Consider the following 19,370-nt stretch of genomic DNA (forward strand, 5'->3'; position numbering starts at 1 on the left):
ACAGACAGTCTTCTGCAAACAGTAGGTTTACTTTACCTGGAACGCTGGCACAGAGCAGCACACACACTAGTTACGAGCTCTTTCTTGGCAACTTATCTTTTTGGGGGTCCCTGATCTTTCCTACCTTCCTGTGGAACCGTGTTCTGTCCCCCTCTCAGGCCCTTATCTGACATCCCATTTCCCAGATGGCAAGACTGAGCCTAGAGAGGGCCGGCACAGCCCAAGGTCACAGCCAGGAGCGGGCAGAACTGAGTGCAGGGTCTCCCAGCTCTGTCTGGGCCCCCCTCCCTCTCCTGGCTCCCAGCAGACTTACCCCCTCACCTCCAGGTGACTTCTTCCCACTGGGCCCTTTACCCCCTGAGTCTGATGCAAGTAACCCCCAGCCAGAAGGGCTTTTTGTTCCTGCGCCCTGCGGTCTTGTGTCAGCGCAGGTCCTAGGCTGCTTGGAGGCAGAACTCGAACTCCTGCCAGGTTGTGCAGCCCGGAGGCCCGAGGCTTCCTGATTCTGCGCTGGGAAATGGTGCATGCCTCTGACCTGCCTCGTATGTGGAGAGGAGCCCCAGAGATGTTTTGGGACTAGGCTTGGCTGGACCCTGCCCCCATGGCACCTGAACTCTCACATTCAAGCTTTTCTCTGCTGTGCCCTGCTGGCCTTGAAAGGGCAGGCTAGTTGTTAGCTCCGCACCCAAGAGTCACTTTGCCCATCCCTCAACGGATCCCCCACCCCCACATGGGCGGTGCTGAGTACTGAGGATGCAATCCCATACTCTCTTTATAACACGGAAGTCCCCTTCCCTCACCTACCAGTTGGGCCGCTGCCAGGTGGGGAGGAGGTAAGCAGGCAGGCAGGGATTGGCTGGTTTAGCCTGGCCACTGCCAGTGTCCCCTAGGTCAGGCGCCAGGGACAAAGACTTTCCAAGAGGAAGGGAGAGGAGGCTGTGTGGATAAGCTGCCTTGGCCTGAAGGTACCTGGCTGGGGGTCTTGATCCTGGGTAGCAAAGGATGCTGCCCAAGGGTGGGGTGGCTCCAGAGAGCCGCTGGGAGCAGAGTGGCTACTGGTGGGTGGTTAGCTATCTCTCTGTGTCTCTGTCTTTCTTTTTCTCCCTCTCACTCACTCTGCCTCTCCCTCTGGAATTGTCTAGGTCCTCCTCCCCTCTCTGAATCACTGTTTGCCCAGTGCTGAGCACTCACCATGCCTACCCCTCTCTGTCCCTGCCCCTCCCATCCCAGTGTGGGGGAGGGGCTCTCCCTCTGTTCCTGAAGAGCCCAGAGAGCTCACCCGTGGGCCCATTTCCTCGGCCTCAGGAAAATCTGTCCCCTCTGCCTCCAGGATGCTGAGCCTGCTCTGGCTGGGACTCGGGCAGGTGGCAGCCTCCCCATGGCTGCTCCTGCTGCTGGTGGGGGTCTCCTGGCTCTCGGCCAGCGTCCTGGCCTGGAGCTACAGCTTCTATGACACGTGCTGCCGCCTCCGGTGTTTCCCGCAGCCTCCGAAGGAGCACTGGTTTTGGTGTCACATGAGACCGGTGAGTGTGGGTGGTAGGCCTGGCCTGGGGCATCGGGGTGGATGCAGTTTCCCAGGGGTGGGGAATGGGGACCTGGGGTGGGGCTGGGGTCTGGGACAGCAGAGAAGGAGGAAGGCTAGGGAGCCCTTCTTTAATCACTCATTCATCCCAGGCCATTTCCACATCTTCATCTTCGCACCCCTAGCCTGTTTGGGATCCATTTCCTGCCTCCCTTCCCCACATTAATGTCCCTCTGAAGGGCTCCCAGGGCGGGCTGCACAGAGCAGGGTCCCTTGGCCTTCCCAGTGTCCATGGCTACCCCAGAGACCTTCTCAGGGGCGCTGTCCAGGGTCTGCTCCCTACCTGGCCCATTCCCTTGTGTCTGCTCACTTACCTACAGGAATTACCTATGACCTCCCCACCTCGACTCACAGGGGCCTAGCTCTCCACCCACACCCCTCCCCAGGAAAGCTTCCTCTCAGTCTACACTTCCCTGCTGAAATGTCCCAATGGGCCCATTGCCCAACCGGAATAAAGTTTAACCACTCACTTTCCCTTACAGAAGCTTTCGTTGACTCCCCACCTGCACGGACCTTTGACTTGGGTCTGCTCATAAGTAAAGAATTAATTGTCCAGTTTCTTATTTTCCACCTCTTTACCTGGATAGTTGCTCTGGGGATCAGATGCTACATTGTCCAGCCCAGGGGCTGGCATAGAGTAGGCACTCAGGTAAGTTTTGACACATAGGAGATGAGCTTGTCATTACCTGCCATGTTCAAGGTCAAGGGGACGAGCGGCTAGCCCTTCCCATCCCCAGACAGGCTGAGGGAGGAGCACAGCTCTTCCTAACTGCCCAGCATGAGGACCACAGCTGGGGGAAGGACTTCCTGCTATTTTACTGCTCATTATGGCCGAGTTTGGAATGAGGGCATTCCAAGCTCATTGTGAAGTTTGCCTGAGATGCTGGGTCTGGGAATGTTTTGACAAACCCTGGGGGTAGCAGGAATGTTATGAAGTTACCGTTTCCACTCCCTGTTCCAGGGCTTGGCCATGGAGGCTGGTCTTGGTCACTCTTCTCTCCTCCAGTCCCTCTGCTGTGTGACCTCAGCCTAGTCACTCTCCCTCTCTGGGCCAATCTCCTCAAATGCCTCAGGGTTCTTAGGGAGCAGGGAGCAGTCCCAAAAGTGAAAATGACTTGTATTCACCTGTCTGGAGCACCTGGAAGTATTTGTCAGGCCGGGATGGGGCTTCCCGTGGGACTGGAGAGGATGCCTCACTGGGAGGCAAGGCCCCCTCCTTCTCCTTTTGGGGGACGCGGCCTGGGTTTCTTCATTTGTAAAAGGCACGGCTGGTGGGGGAGTCCATAGGTTCAGGGGATAGTTTCATAGATAGTCCATAGCTTCATAGGTAGAGGTAGATAGACAGGTAGGCAGACAGACAGACAGACAGATGGGATGCACCATGCAAGCTGGCGGGCAGAAGAGGACGTAGGTGGGAGCTGCCCTCCTGACTGATGGGCAGAGCTCACACCTGTGTCCTGGGGTCTGTCAGAGCTGGAAGGTCTGCACACTTTCACCCTCTGAGGGGCGGGAGGGGGGGGCCGTGTGGACTGGCCAGGACATGAGAGGACATGGGAACGAGCCCCAGTACAAAACGTGAGGCCACCCTGCTGTTCCCGTGGGCACCTCCCTGAGATTGGAACGACTCCCAGGAGAAGAAAGATCTGACTTCTCACGCCAAGGTCGGCCTCTCCGGGGGCAGGGAGCATGTCTTCTCCCTGTGTCCTGGGAGGGACCCTTGGGACATGGAGAGTCTTCCGGGATCCCTCTGCCCCCAAGGGAAGGAGCAGGAGCAAACAGAGATCCCCTCCATCTATGCAGAGTCTGGACACACTGACCCCTGCAGAGGTTGCAGGGGAACTTGCCGTGGCTCCTTCTGCGGAGGTGATGGCCCCTGTCTTGCTTGTAGGTCCACCCCACAGAGCAGGGCTTGAGGGTCTTAATTCAGCTGGTGGCTGCCTACTCGCAGGGTTTATGATCTGCTTGGGCTCCCATCATTTCTTGCCACCGTGGCATTGCCTGCTCTGTCATCATGCCACAGGTATCCATCTGGAATATGTGGCCATGGGCTCTGTGGCAGCATCTGAGGGCCACATACCCCTCCCTGCCAGGCTTCTGTGAGGTCCCTGTGGATTCCAAGGTCCTTTCTGCTCTTGGGCGACCTTGGTCATTGCTTTCTTCTGGACACTGCTTCAGGAGTGTCCTTGGGGAGGCTCAGTCCCAGGTATTGTCTTGGGGGAACCCCAATCTTGGGCATGTAGAACTAGAGACACCCTCAATCTTGTATGGTCAGAGTGGGTCTGACGGAGAGACAGGGATAAGGGGAACTCAGAGGGGAAGCAAGGCATCTGCTGTTTGGGTAGGCTGGGAGGCTTCTTAGAGAAGGAGTTGTTGGAAGGGGGTCTGGACTGATGGGTAGGAATTTTTTAAGAAAAGAAGAGAAAGTATATACTGTGGAGAGGAATAGCCCACTCAAAAGCCTGGAGGGGACAGAGCAAACACCTGTTTTTCTTAAAGTTTATTTATTTATTTTTTGAGAGAGAGAGAGAGAGAGAGAGAGAGAGAGAGAGAGAGAACACGCATCAGTGGGGGAGTGGCAGAGGGAGAGAGTGGGAGAGAGAATCCCAAGCAGGCTCCACACTGTCAGTGCAGCTCCTGAACTCACGAACCATGAGATCATGACCTGTGCCAAGATGAAGAGTCAGATGCTTAACCACCTGAGCCACCCCACTGCCGTTTGAGCACTGGGGTTTTGAGCAACCACGAGCTGAGTGCATAAAGAGCAATGCTGGTAAGGGGCAGGGAGAAGGTGGAGGGGACAGCAGAGCCAGTGGGGCTGCAAGACAGACTGTGTGGGGGTTAGGGGTTTTTTTCTGAGGGTTCTGGGGAGCCATGGAGGGTGTGCAGGTTAGGAGACACAGACAAGGGGAGTGGGAGAGATGGAGAGGGAGATAGAGGTGAAGAAAGAGAGAGATACAGAGAAAAAGTGAGGGAGTCAGAGAGGACATACAGAGAATGTAAAAGAAACATACACAAACACATATCATCTATCATCTACCCATCGATCTCTCATCTCTTTCCTTTCTCTCTTCATCCATCCACGCATGCATGCATCCATACGTCTGTCCATCCATCCACCCGTCCTCCAAGCGTCCATCCATCCATGCATCTATGCATCCACGTATGCATCCACCCATCCATCTGTCCGTCCATGCATGCATGCATGCATCCATCTATCCATCCATCCATGCCTGCATCCATCCATCTGTCCCTCCATCCATCCAACCATCCATCCATGCCTCCATCTATCTGTCTGTCCATCCATCTGTCCATGCATCCATGCAACCATCGTCCCATTTATCTGTCATCTATCTTCTATCTCTCTCCCCCTCACTCTCTCTCTCTCTCTATGTATCTATCTCTCTATCATTTATCCATCTCTATCTACCTCTGTATCTCTATCTATCTATCTATCTATCTATCATCTGTCTATCATCTATCTATCATCTCTCTATCTATCTATCATCATCATGTAGCTCTGCATCATCTAGCTATTATCATCTGGGTGTCTATCACCTACCTAAAGAAACAGATAAAGATTGTGAGAGTGAAGGGAGAGGGAGAGACACATAGATAGACACACAAAAAAAGAGAAATAGACCAACCAAGGGAAGCTGACTTGGTGAGATGTAGAGGTGTAGACTAATAATGCAGGCAGAAGGGGGGATGCAGTGGGAAGTTGTAAGCTTCTGGGGCTGCTGCCTGACCTGGCCTCACCCCCTCCACCCTGCTGTCCCCAGGTAAAGAGCAATGAAGAAGGCTTCAGGTTCATGGAGAGTCTGAGTCACAGCTTCCGTGATGTTCACCTCTGGTGGATGGGGCCCTTCTACCCACTTCTGCGGTTCGTCCACCCCAAGTTCGTTGCCCCCCTGCTCCAGGCCCCAGGTATCTCTCCCAGGAGCACCCGACCCAGCCACTCCTTTGTCCCTGTTCCCAGTTCTTCACCGCTCTGGACAGACCAGGTTGAGCAGGGAAGTGGGTAATATTGATGGAGACCTGCCATTAACCTGCTGGGTGACTCTGGCAGGTCCCTGGCTCTCTCTGGTTCCCAGTCTTTCTTCAGTTTTGAGTGGTGGAAATTCAGCAATGTTGGTCTAAGAGAAGAAAGGGAATCTATTGACTGAAAAGCTGAAGGAATGTTGTCTTCAGGCGTGGTTGGATCCAGTGTTCAAACAGTGCCATTGGGAATCTGTCTTTCTCTTGTAGTTCTGTGTTCCTTGGTGACAGCTTCACTCTCATGCTGACAAAGATGGGTCTAAGAAGCTGAACCCCCATGGAAACGTGAGCTCATTCTCTGAAGACCCAGAAATAGTTGCAGGATTCTCTTAAATTGGCCTGGCTTGGGTCACAGGGACCAATTCTTCCTCTAGTCACGGCAACATGATTGTTAAGGGTTAGGGTCCTATGTTCAGCTCTGGAACGGAGGATGGAGTGGCATGGCCACCCTCCCTAGCTACTTGGACTGAGGGAGGAAGAGGAGCAAGGTGTTGGTTCCAGAAGGGGATGGACAGGCAGATACCCCAGATGTCCATTCCCTGGCATCTCTGCTAGGGGGGCATTTCCTGGGTGAGGAAACGGAGGCTCAAGGAGGCTTAATAACTTCTCAAGGTCACATAGCATGCCGAAGGCTTTCTCTTGCTTCTTCTGTGTGTTCTTGGCTGCCCTAACTGCCTCTGGTAGGAGGGACCTTTAGTTGGAAGGGGATTTGGGGTAGGGAGATGGCCAGAGTTTTGTGGGGGAAGATCCACAGAGTTTTGTGGGGAGCTGGTCTAGAGGCACGAGGGAGCAGTGGCAGCTCTTTGTGGTGGGTGGAGCTCAGCGTCTGAGGGTGGCAACATTGTTCGGTCTCTTAAGGACACAGGAGCCCGTGAGCCTAAGCACTTAATGCTAACTATGGGATGGAAGAGAATCCTGAGAAAGGCTAGGTCACACCTGAGCCATGTCTGGGACATTAGTGGGACCATATTTAAGTCCTGCCAGGGACCGTCTATGAGACACACTGAGGTCGTGTCAGATTGTCTTTGGGTCCATTCAGAGGATGCTGCCTGAGGCCAGTGTGTGTTATGCATGTTGTTTCGTGTCAGGGCACGTTACCATGTGTTGGGGCCATGTCAGAAGTCCCAGGAGATGTCAGAGGGTTCTGGGACAGGTGCGATGTCCTAGGTCCCTGGAAAGGCATTTTGTGGAGTGCTGATTTGTGCTTGGGTGTTTCGAACATGTCGGACCGGCAAGGAGCCATGTCAAAGCATGTTGGGTGTGTTGTGCCATATTTTCGGGAGCATCTAAGTACCTAGGGGTAGGTCCATGGGCTGTGCCTTTGCTCTGCTCTGTGCTGCAGCCTGGTCTTGTCCCCCATCACCTCCCAACTCTGCACTATACAATTCCCACTATGGAGGTTGGAGGGGGTATGCATCCCCTGTCTTGGATCCTCCACCCCCCAACCCAAAGCCCATCCGCACCTCTTCTCTATGGCCCCTAATGATCTGTCTCTCCTGCCAGCCACCATCGTGCCCAGGGACAAGTTTTTCTACAGCTTTCTGAGGCCCTGGCTGGGTGAGTAACTGTTAAGTGAAGGAGTTTGGGGACAACTTGGGGTCTCACGGGAAAGCACTCCCTTGCCTACTCCTCGTGGCTGCCTCTACTAGGGGATGGGCTCCTGCTGACTGCTGGTGACAAGTGGAGCCACCACCGTCATTTGCTGACGCCTGCCTTCCACTTTGAAATCTTGAAATCCTATGTGAAGATTTTCAACAAAAGTGCAGACATCATGCACGTGAGTTGAAACCCAGGGTCCTGGCTGGAGCCTTGGGAAAAGGGGAGTGGCCTGGAGTCCTGGCGTTGCTAGATGACTTTCGGGCCATTCTATTTCTTCTGCAAGCATCAGTTTCCCCATCTGTCAAATGAGGATTATAAGCCCTTCTTAAAGGGTGGTCCAGATGATGTAATGGAATCATGGTCCTGGCACATTGTAGGTGCTCGGAAGGTGTTAGCTTCTAATCTGCCTCACTGAAACTCTGTGAAACTTGAGACACTAATGATGAAGATTGTATGGTAGCTCTTTCTTCACTGGACTGCACCTTAAAACTCATGAGGTTGAAAGAATTTGTGTTTTATTGCTCGCAGACGATGAGTCCGGAGAATAGTTCTTATTTTGGCTGGAATCACTCACGTGTCTGTGGCCATGGCTGGGTTTGGGAGACGGCTCTGCTTTTCCAGGCTCAGCTCTGCCACACATTTGGGGCTTGGCTAATGGTTGGCTAGTCTAGGATGGCCTTGGTGGGACAACCAGACTCCTGCATTTGTCCCTCATCTTCCAGTAGGCTAGCCTAGGCTTGATCGCATGGTAGACCCTGGGCTCCAAGAGAACAAGTAGAAACATGCAGTACCTCTTGAAGCCTAGTTTCAGAACAGGCAACCGGGACCCCCACCTTCTTCTGTTGGCGGAAGCAAGTCCCACATCCAGCTCCAATTCAAGAGCTGGAGAAGGAGGTGTTACCTCCTAATGGAAGACCTGCCAAACCTCATTGCAAAGGGTGAAGGTAGAGGGAGGGATGAAGAAATGGAGACATTTTTGCAGCAGTCACCTACCTCTAGGATAATGACGAAGATGAGGGTGAGAGCTAATGGTTACTTAGCTCTTGGTGTATATCAGGAACCGTGAGATCATGACCTGAGCCCACGTTGGACACGTAACCGACTGAGCCTCCCCACTGCCCCTCATGCACCATTTCTATTGCACACGTTGTCTTATTTAATTTCCACAACCATATAAGGTAGAGATGATGATTAATGTCTCATTACAGGTGATGAAACTGAGGCTCAGAGAGGTTAGGGAGCCTGCTCCCGTTCACACAGCTAGCAAGTGAGCTAATAAATGGAGTTGGGATTCCAACCTGGTTTGTCTGACAACAGAGCAAGTCACCTTAACTGTTACTGAAGCTTTGACAGGTGGAGTCCAGAGGGCAGCACTGAGTTGACCAAGGGCACACAGGGGTGTAGGAAGCAGAGCCAGGATTTGAACTCAGGTCTCCTGACCCCCAGCCATTGGGTCTTAATAGTAAGAGTTTCTATTCCCACCCAAGCCTGGTCCTCCCTGGAGATGGGTGCCTGGGGTGGAGGACCAGGAGCCTGAGTTTTGGGGAGTCCATCCTGGTGATTGGGACTGAGGGGGAGCTCAGGGGAGCTAGGTCCCAGCCCCAGATTTGCCCCTTTCTCTGTCCAGGCCAAGTGGAAGCGCCTAGTCTCAGAGGGCAGCACCCGATTGGACATGTTTGAGCACATCAGCCTCATGACCCTGGACAGTCTGCAGAAATGTGTCTTCAGTTTTGACAGCAATTGCCAGGAGTGAGTGCTTGCTCAGGACCTGGGAACATGAACCATAGTCCCAAGGGTGTAGATGGAGAAGGGAGGGCTGGCCAGGGCGATCAGAAGGGACTTCCTGGAGGAGACGGATCAGGGTGAGACAAAGAAGGACAAGGAAGGGAAAGAGAAAGGTAAGGTTTCAGGTAAGCAAAAATGCTTGATAAAGGCCAACAGGACTAGGATGAATAAAGCATGTGCCACCTTGGGAATGAGATTGGAGGGTTGGGAGGGGGGCTAATCTTAAGGATATTCAAAGGTGAAGCAAAGGGGTCTGAGCTTTCCCCTGAGGTTTCCAGGGATGGAAGGTGGAAGGTGTTTGAGCAGATGAAGGCCATGGTCAAAGCTGTTCTTGGACATCGGACTCTAGAGAGGACCAACTGTCACATAGACACAGAATCTGAGGAGGAGGCAGCTTGAATGTGGGGGCGAAAATGGGGCAGATTTGGGGGAAAGTAAGGAGGAATGGGCAGGGGCAGATACTGTGTAGGACAGAAGAGAGATGAGTGTGATACCCAAGGTCTGCCCAGGGTCTGGGCTATGATTCCATTGACAGAGATGGCAGGTGGAGAGAGAAGCATGCCTGGAGGACACTCTGTTCTGCAGGGACATGCGTCTGAGGTTCTGGTTGGAAGGCACCCCTAGGGCCTCATGTGGGTTAAGGAGCTGTTCTCTATGGCCTGACCCTTCAGGAGCGCCAGTGAATATATCGCTGCCATCTTGGAGCTCAGTGCCCTTGTGGTGAAACGGCAGAGGCAGATCTTCCTGCACCCGGACTTGCTGTACTACCTCACCCCTGATGGGCGGCGCTTCCGCAGGGCTTGTGACCTGGTGCACAACTTCACAGATGCCATCATCCAGGAGCGGCGCTGCTCCCTCATTACTGAGGGCTCCCATGACTTCCTCAAGGCTAAGGCTAAGGCCAAGACTTTGGACTTCATTGATGTGCTCCTGCTGGCCAAGGTGGGCTTCCCTGGGATCAGAATTCAAGAGTTAGAATGGACCTTGACTCCAAATGTCAGATGGGAGAACTTGGACTTGACCCAGCGGGTACTGAGGAGCCACGGAAGGTGGTTGAGGAAGGGAGAGACAGGTCAGGGATACGTTTTAGACGTGACTTTGCAGAAGGCTGCTTGGGAGAAGAAAGCTGGAGACAGGGAGACCTGTGGGACAGGGCTCTAGAGATGATGAGGGGCGAATCCTGCTTTGGTGATGGAGCCTGAGGGACTGTTTCAGGCGAGACTCAGGTGCCCTCCGAGCCGGTGTGATTCAGGAGGTCGTGCCCTTTCTGCAGGATGAAGATGGGAAGGAACTGTCCCATGAGGATATCCGAGCTGAAGCTGACACCTTCATGTTTGGGGGTAAGCATCCCAGTGTGGGACTGCAGGGGGTAGGAGTCTGTCCAATCCCAGGGACTTGGCAGGTGGGCCCTGGACCACCCCATCCCACCCCATCTTCCCCATCCTCCCTGAGGGCCCTAACGAAGGGCGCTGTCCGCCCTCTGGTGCTGAACAAGCCCAGAGACCCAAGCCTGTCTGGCTGCCTCTCAGGCCATGACACCACGGCCAGTGGTCTCTCCTGGGTCCTGTACAACCTTGCGAAGCACCCAGAGTATCAGGAGCGCTGTCGGCAGGAGGTGCAAGAGCTCCTGAGGGACCGTGAGCCTAAAGAGATTGAATGGTGAGTGCAGGTCCTCATGTCCTGTTCTGGAACCCCTCTCATTGGCTCTGCTCCCCTGCTGGGGAAGGGGAAAGAACTTTTTGTTGATTGTGTCATTGTTGCTTAGAGAGACTAGGAGCAGAACCCAGAGGCAGGGGTCTGGTACCCAGCCTGGAGAGCAGGGGAAAGCAGGCTTATGCAACAGAAAGGTCGGAGTGTCCACATGTATTGCCCTGCTTGCTTGCTATGTGACTTGAATAAAGCCAATTCCCTTTTCTGAGCACCACTTTTCTCCTGTGGAAATGGGGGCGGGACAGGCCAGGGAATGTCTCCTCCAAGTGCTGCTTGGAGAACCGTGACAATGTGTGTAGAACAGATGCTGTCCGGCGTGCGTTGAGTAAATGAACTTCTCTCCCTTGCTTTTCTGCCTGAAGTTGCACATTTTCCCCAAAGACCCTTACTCTTAATTTTTGCTCTTATATCTAATTCCCACCTACTGTCTATTCCAGGGATTCACAAGTGGTCCTTGAGGGTAAAACAGTTACCCATTGCTTGGTTCAGTAACATGTCTACCCTGCCGGCCCTTCTCAACTCCATGTCCAGTCCCATTCAAGTCCTACTTGGTCAAGGCTGGATCATGGAGGAAAGAATGGGGTGAGGCTGGGTAGCAAAGAAGCGAATATGAATTCAGCCCTCTGGGAATGGGTAGTGGGCAGTGCTCCAGGCCTTACGGACAGCTTGTGCAAAGGCCCTGATGGAGGCATGCAGCGGTGGGCCTGGCGTGTTTGGGAGGAAGTAAACGTGGCTGGACCCTTGTGAAATTTACAGCGTGAAGCATCTGAGAGGCTCCCAGTGAGGCTGGAGCTGGTAGTTGGTAATGGAAGCCCTTCTTGGTCTGCTTTGGAAACCACGTGAAGATTTTCCAAAGGTGTGGGTTCAAGTCCTCTGGGAAGCCAGTATTGGATAAAAGATAGAAGTGTGCAGGGACACTGCTCTCAGGGAGGGAGTCTCACATTGGGCAGAAGTGATCAGAAAGTAGGGGCCCACCATGCACTCTCAGTGGCTGGGACCCGCCCAAGAGAGTGTGGCCTTGGCTTGAACGCTGCTGCAGAGCCCAGAGGCCCTCTAACTGGAGGCTGTCAGACGACTGCATCCTTGGAGCTGGACATCAAGTTCTTTCTTGAAGGGAGATTCGTGACTAATATAGGAAGGCAGTGGGGAGCCATGGGAGATGTTTGAGCAGGGGAGAGACAAGTCAGATATTCGAATTAAACATATCTGCAACCTGGAGGAGATGAGGTGGAGCCTGGGGGTTCCAGGGAGTTTGGGGGCCAAGGGATGAAGGATGGGGAGGAGATGTTGGACTGAACAGTTTGGAGGTAGTGCCTTCAGCTTCAAGGCTGGGCTCAGTACGGCAGTTGTGTGAAGTGGAGAAGTGTTTGTGTGTGTCTCTCAACTTCAAACACTTAGTGCACTTGGTACCAATTCAAACGGTGTCATATGGAAAGTTCCTCTCTAGTGCCTTGGACCTAAATATCCAGGAGGTTTCCATCTCATGACCCCTATGAACCCCTTGGTGTTCATGTCTTTATCTACCTGTCTGAGAATCTCTCCAGGTCCTAGGCTGAGAGCCAACTTGCTGGGTCATGAAACACACATCGCCTTTCCTCGACCATGCCAATGCCTTGCAGAGTGGTGGCTCCTGTCCATACCTTTAATGTCAGTGCGTGGGGTCCCCCCACCCCGGTGCCTCAGCCGGGCTTTACCATCACCCACCTTGTTAATTCTCACCTCAAATACATATGAGGTAACATCCCATTGCTATATAATTTCCATTTCTCTGGTAATCGGCGACTTGGAGCAGCTCTTCATGTTTTATTTAGTTCTTTTCAATGGTTATTTATTTCATTTTGAGAGAGAGCACAAGCGGGGGAGGGGCAGAGAGAGAGGGAGACACAGAATCCAAAGCAGGTTCCAGGCTCCGAGCTCTCAGCACAGAGCCCGACGCGGGGCTCGAACTCATGGACCTCGAGATCATGATGTAAACCGAAGTCATATGCTCAACCGACTGAGCCACCCAGGCGCCCCATCTCTTCATGTTTTAAATCTCTGAGTTTGAGCTCCCATGAATTTCTAGACCATGTCCTTTGTCTACTCTTTTGAGTCGCCTGCCACCTCTCTTGTTGATTGGTAGGAATTCCTTGTCTATTCAAGATATTCTTGTAGATCAATATATTTATTGCAACTATCTTCTGTGAATCTCTCATCTGAATGTTAATTCTTCCATAGAATGGAGTGTTTTGTTAAACAGAAAACCTTAATTCTGTGCATGTTTTTTCTTTTCTTTTTTTTCTTTTCTCTTTTGTTCTTTTCTTTCCTTTTTTTCCTTTCTGTCTTTCTTTCTTTCTTTCTTTCTTTCCTTTCTTCTCGTTTTCTTTTTTTGTCTTCTGGTTGAGATTTTGGGTTTTAAGAATTCTTTCCTACTCATCGGTCAGAAAGTTGTCTTCTGTATTATACCTTCTTTTACCCTTATTTCTTTACCTTTCACGTGTCAGAGATGACCCCATCTTTTTTTTTTAAATTTTTTTTTCAACGTTTATTTATTTTTGGGACAGAGAGAGACAGAGCATGAACGGGGGAGGGGCAGAGAGAGAGGGAGACCCAGAATCGGAAACAGGCTCCAGGCTCTGAGCCATCAGCCCAGAGCCTGACGCGGGGCTCGAACTCACGGACCGCAAGATCGTGACCTGGCTGAAGTCGGACGCTCAACCGACTGCGCCACCCAGGCGCCCCAAGAGAAGACCCCATCTTGTATGTGGAGTGCATGATGATTCAGTCTTTTGGTGTGTGTAGTGGTGAGACTGTGGGGGTGTCTGTGTCTGTGTCTGAACCATTCCTTGTCTGGGGGTTGCGGGGCCTCATTTACTGGATGCTTCGTTTTCACCTGTTTACGTACTTGTCTCTGAGCTCTCTATCTTGTTCTGTGGGTCTGTTTTCCTGTCCTTGCAACAGTGCCTTGCTGCCTTTTAATGGAATTGATTTTAATTTAATTTAATTATCACCATATTTTTGTAATGGGTCTTAATATCAGGTGGATGAATTCTCTTTCTCTGGTGTTTTAAATCGACCACAGCTCTTGAACTTTAAGTTTTTCAAATTGAATAAGATCGCTAAGTTCCAAAAACACCAACTAGATTTTAATTGGGTGTATTGGATACATTACTTAACTTACAAAGAACCCACACCGTTATATTAGGTATCCCACCTAGGAGGGTGCCTTTTATTTATTCAAATAACCTGGTAAGTCCAGCAAAGAGATTTTTTTCCTTTTTAAATAAATTGTATAACTTAAAACTTTCTAACTTTTAAAGATACTGTGTGAATGTTGGGCTTTCCTCAGAAATACTTAAAAATTGTTTTTAATATTTGTTTTTGAGAGAGAGAGAGAACAGGTAGGGGCTGAGAGAGAGAGAGAGAGGGAGACACAGAATCCGGGGAGCAGCTGGAGGTCTGCGGGAGTCTGATTCGATCCGTGGCTAATCGTTGGGGGACTTTCTTAGGGACGACCTGGCCCAGTTGCCTTTCCTGACCATGTGCATCAAGGAGAGTCTGCGGTTGCACCCCCCGGTCACAGTCGTCTCCCGCTGCTGTACCCAGGACATCGTGCTCCCAGATGGCAGGGTCATCCCCAAAGGTGCCCACAACGCCAGGGGAAGGAGCCTCCTGGGCAGGAAGAGGGGCCCATCAGGCGGGGTGAAACCCTTCCTGACTGGCCCCTCCCCTCCCACAGGTGTTGTCTGCCTTGTTAGTATTTTCGGGATCCACCACAATCCATCCGTGTGGCCAGACCCTGAGGTGCTGCCTCCCCCTCCCTCCCCTCCACCCACCCTCATCCTTGGCCACTTCCCTAGCGGGACCTAAGGGAGGGCTTAGGGTTCTGACCTGGCAAATCTCTCCCTCCATGAAAAGCACACCTGTGTCTCCAAAGCCTGCTGTCCTGGGAAACCCCGTCCAACAGTCCCGCCTCTCTCCGCCCCCAGGTATACAATCCTTTCCGCTTTGACCCAGAAAACATCAAGGAAAGGTCTTCCCTGGCTTTTATTCCCTTCTCCGCGGGGCCCAGGTGAGCGCAGCGCGCATCTGAGGAGGGGATGAGGTGGTGAGGGTAGGTGCCTGGGCCTGAGATCCAGACGTGGCTGTGGGGGCGGGAAAGGGGGTGTTGAGGATGGTTCTCCGTCTCTCCCCTCCTCCAGAGGTTGGGGGTAAAGGCCTGGGCAGTGGGGGGTGGCTGGGTCCAATGAGGGCTCCGCGGTGTGCTCAGAGCCACTTCCCTCTGTCTGGGAGTTCAGGGCTGGGATCTGAGCCAAGCTCAGGGACCCCTGTATGGGGGTCCCGGGCCCGGTTAGTCCCCTCCGGTATCCCTGCGGGCGGGGCTGGCGGTCCCGGGCCAGGTTCGGGGCGCGACGGGACCTGCTGGGGTCCCTGGCGAGTGAGTGCCCACTGCCGCCCGCAGGAACTGCTTGGGGCAGACGTTCGCCCTGACGGAGATAAAGGTGGTCCTGGCGCTCACGCTGCTGCGCTTTCGGGTCCTGCCCGACAAGGAGGAGCCTCGCAGGAAGTGGGAGCTCATCCTGCGCGCCGAGGGCGGGCTTTGGCTGCGGGTGGAGCCGCTGAGCGCGGGCCCCCAGTGACCCGCCAGCTCCCCCTGGCTTGGGATCCACCCCGACCCTACACACGCCCCCTGGCGGATTCCCAGGACTAGAACTGGGTGGTCTCCTCTGCCGGGGCGCCACTGACAGCCTGCAGGGGGCGCTGGGAACCAGGGCGAGGGCCAGGGCGAGGGGTGGGGTGGAGGGGAGGCTGGTGTGTGAGCTCAAGACCCTGACAGCCTTTCCGGCTGATCACGCCCCCCCGCCCCCCCACCCGCCATGCTGATTGCGGGTTCTCCCACAGCCCAATAAGGGCTTTTATCCTGTAGGCAATAGGGTGGCATGGGAGGAGTTTGAGTAGGAGAGGGACCACCATTAAGGACTGACTGAGGGGCATGTTTGAAGCTCTGGGTCACAGTGGAGAACCCATAGTGGCACTACTCTCTGGCCACTCTGACCTCTGTTCCTATCTAATATACCCAAACTTTTCTTACCCCAGAATCCTTCACTATGTTTCCATGGTCACTATGTTCACTGAAACATAAATGCTTTCTCCTGTGTGTCTGATCATGGCAATCATTGTATCCGTTATGTGGTCTGTTGTTTTGCTAGTTTTCACTGGTAGGGTTAGTGGTCTCGTGTGCCTGTTTATCTTTGCCTGAGTATCCGTTATCATATTTGAAATAACATGTGTAGAACTTGGAGAAGGTAGGTTTCTCTAGGAGGCATTCTTCGAGCCTTGCTGGTCAAAGGTGATGTTAAATGGAGTTCAAAGCTTGTGGTGCCAAGATCACTAAGGCAGTTTAACTTCCAGCAGAGGTCACACTTGCAGTCCCCTCTACTGGTGTGTTCTCCCCCTGAGCAGTGTAGCTCCTGGAGGCTTCCACCTATGTAAGGAGGACCTTCTTACAGCTTTTCTTTCCCATGTCACTCTAGGCTTTGATTTTTCTCCCCTGGCCGTGAGGCCGTCAAAAGAGTCTCACACTTCCCTGACTCGCTCCAGCGCAAAAGTATAATTCATGCTCCTTAAACTCCAGGTTTCTTTTTTCTTTCCTTTTTTTTAAATAATGTTTATTTATTTTTGGCAGAGAGAGAGAGACAGAGCATGAGCGGGAGAGGGTCAGTCAGAGGGGGAGACACAGAATCTGAAACAGGCTCCAGGCTCTGAGCTGTCAGCACGGAGCCTGATGCGGGGCTCGAGCTCACAGACTGTGAGATCATGACCTGTGCCGAAGTCGGACGCCCAACTGACTGAGCCACCCAGGTGTCCCTTGAGTGGCATCTTTGTAATTCTTTACTGTCTTTTCAGGTCATTTATGTATTGAAGAAATTGGAAAAGGGGGCACCTAGGTGGCTCAGTTGGCTAGGCATCCGACTCTTGGTTTTGGCTCAGGTCGTGGTCTCACAGTTTCGTGGGTTTGAGGGCTGCATGGGACTCTGTGCTGGCAGCGAGGAGCCTGGTCGGGATTCTCTCTCTCTCTCTCTCTCTCTCTCTCTGCCCGTCCCCCACTTGCACTGTCTCTGTCTCTCTCAAATAAATCAGTAAACTTAAAAAAAAAAAGTAATTGGAAAAGGATCCAGCTATGAGAGTTGTGTTTTTTTAAATTGAAAGGTTAATCCCAATAACCTAGCTTGCCATTAATGGAACACGAAGTCTCAGGTGGAATTTTATCCATTTCATTTTAGTTTGTGTGTGTGTGTGTGTGTGTGAGAGAGAGAGAGAGAGAGAGAGAGAGAGAACCAGTGCAGGTGTGGGAGGGGCAGAAGACTAGGGAAAGAGAGAATCTTAAGCAGGCTTCACATACAGCTCAGGGCTCAACATGGGGCTCAGTCTCACGACTGTGAGATCATGACTTGAGTCAAAATCAAGGGTAGGACCTTTCACCAACTGAGCCACCCAGGCACCCCTCAGGTGGAATTTTAAATGGTGATGATTCAGTTTTCACTCTACTGTTGAACGTATTCAGGGCGATGATTGCCTTTAAGTGTATAGATTTCTGGACCACAAAAGCTCACATCAGGGTTTAAGGGAGGGGACAGCACATCCCCCAGAGATCCTGGAATTTGGGCTACATGGAGGTAGCAGGTGGTCTTTGAGATTGACTCCCCCGGGGATGTTCCTGGTGTAGAGAGAGGGGTACACATTGGATGTTTTGTCAACAGGATGGACTGTGCTGGAGACTGCTAACTGTGTATCCTCATATTCATTTTTGCCTTCCTATAACCCTTAGTTTTTAGTTTAGGTGCTGGCAGGCCAAAATACAGATTGCATTGGAAAGCTTTTCTTGAAACTAGATTGGCTAAATGACTATACCCTGTCCCATAGGAAAAGTCAAAGAGTACCTGGTAATTCTAGAAGCTCTCCTTATGGAGAGGTAGACACTCTCTCTGCCCAGTTTCCCCTTTCTTCTTTGCTGCGTCTTGGGGTGATGTGGGGCCCTCAGCTTCATCCTGGATCAAGGAGGTAAGACTACTCTTCAAGGAAGGTGGGGCAGATAACTAGATGCAATTAGGTTCAGATGACCCTGGATCCACGGCACCTTGGAGTTTTACTGCCAAGGTCACAATCACAGTCTGCTATTCACTAGCTGTTTGGGTGGGGGGAAATTGCTGGTCTCTCTGAGGCTGAGTTCTGTTACCATACAGTTATAGCCACCTTGTCACACTGATGGAGAGACTGAATAAGCAAACATGTGCAACATCACTCAATCAGTAGGTGGTGAGTCCTCTCTTCTTTTTGCATCGCATTCTAACATTTAAAAGGCTGTAGTCACAAAAGTTAAATTTAAGTATTGGGAAATGTGACAATCTTCTGTGAAGAAAATTATCATTAGAAGATCTAGTTAGTTGGGATCGCAAGCTGGTGCAGCCACGCTGGAAAACAGTATGGAGGTTCCTCAAAAAACCAAAAATAGAAGTACCGTACAACCCAGCAATTGCACTATCGGGTATTTATCTAAGGGATGCAGGTGTGCTATGTCAAAAGGGCACATGCACCCCAATGTTTATAGCAGCGCTTTCGACAATAGCCAAAGTATGGAAAGAGCCCACATGTCCACTGATGGATGAATGGATAGAGAAGATGTGATATATATATATATATATATATATATATATATATATACACACACACACACAATGGAGTATCACTCAGCAATGAAAAAGAATGAAATCTTGCCATTTGCAACTACGTGGATGGAACTGGAGGGTATTATGCTAAGTGAAATTAATCAGTCGGAGAACGACAAATATCATATGACTTCACTCATATGAGGACTTTAAGGGACAAAACAGGTGAACATAAGGGAGGAGAAACAAAAATAATATAAAAACAGGGAGGGGGACAAAACAGAAGAGACTCTTAAATAGGGAGAACAAACTGAGGGTTACTGGAGGGGTTGTGGGAGGGGGGATGGGCTAAATGGGTAAGGGGCACTAAGGAATCTACTCCTGAAATCATTGTCACACCATATGCGAACTAATTTGGACGGAAATTATAAAAGATTAAAATAACGAATGTTTAAATCAAAAGAAAAAGAAAAAAAGAAGATCCAGTTTGTTTTGAATATCCGTAGTTACCTCTGAGTCACGTCAAGGGCCTTTGATGCCAAGCTGGCCTTGAAGCTAGGAACTAAAAAAAAAAAAAAAAAAAAAAATCCGTCTAAAGAGGCATGGTCCGGACTTCATTTTTGCTTATGTGTTTCAAGAGGTGGAGGTCACGAGGGTCCCAAGAGAGAAAAGAAGGTGGGGGGAAGGGGGTGGGAGTGGAAGGGCCTCCTTCAGCACCTGGGACAGCGGCCGCTCCGGGACTCCCTCCTCTCAGGCTGTAGGAGTACCTGCCCTGGGCTACTGAGTCCAGGGCCTCAAAACCTTTGTGGGCCCACAGATGGGGGGCCCAGGAGGCCTAGTGACTGCAAAATAAGAAAGGAACATTGCAACCTTAAATGAATAAATATTTAGTATATTCTAAGCTGAAAATAACATGTTTTTCTTGCCGAGTTGTTAACTAAAATTACTTTTCCCATTGGGGTGCCTGAGTGTCTCAGTGGGTTAAGCGTCCAAGTCTTGGTTTCTGCTTAGGT

At 51.6% G+C, this 19,370-nt stretch overlaps 2 protein-coding genes across 6 annotated transcripts in view; both read left to right on the forward strand.

Moving 5' to 3' along the window:
• Window positions 1-19,370, forward strand: part of LOC123605458 (cytochrome P450 4F3) — a 75,101-nt gene that overhangs the window by 27,040 nt on the left and 28,691 nt on the right. The gene's annotated exons all lie outside the window — the stretch shown is intronic.
• LOC123605459 (cytochrome P450 4F6-like) lies at window positions 1,331-15,848 on the forward strand. 5 transcript variants are annotated; one of them, XM_045492365.1, is made up of 12 exons: window positions 1,331-1,523; window positions 5,362-5,506; window positions 7,121-7,174; window positions 7,267-7,394; window positions 8,844-8,965; window positions 9,673-9,943; window positions 10,275-10,341; window positions 10,531-10,660; window positions 14,200-14,333; window positions 14,430-14,494; window positions 14,680-14,762; window positions 15,153-15,848. In XM_045492365.1, the coding sequence occupies exons 1-12, from the start codon at window positions 1,332-1,334 to the stop codon at window positions 15,328-15,330; spliced, it is 1,569 nt and encodes a 522-aa protein (XP_045348321.1). In that variant the 5' UTR covers window position 1,331; the 3' UTR covers window positions 15,331-15,848. The 5 variants fall into 5 exon arrangements, with proteins under 5 accessions (XP_045348321.1, XP_045348323.1, XP_045348324.1 ...); XM_045492367.1 differs by lacking the exon at window positions 1,331-1,523 and adding an exon at window positions 1,690-2,231 and having other exon boundaries at window positions 9,799-9,943; XM_045492364.1 differs by lacking the exon at window positions 1,331-1,523 and adding an exon at window positions 1,707-2,231.

The sequence above is a fragment of the Leopardus geoffroyi genome, chromosome A2 (genome assembly GCF_018350155.1).
Source record: "Leopardus geoffroyi isolate Oge1 chromosome A2, O.geoffroyi_Oge1_pat1.0, whole genome shotgun sequence".
NCBI lineage: Eukaryota > Metazoa > Chordata > Mammalia > Carnivora > Felidae > Leopardus > Leopardus geoffroyi.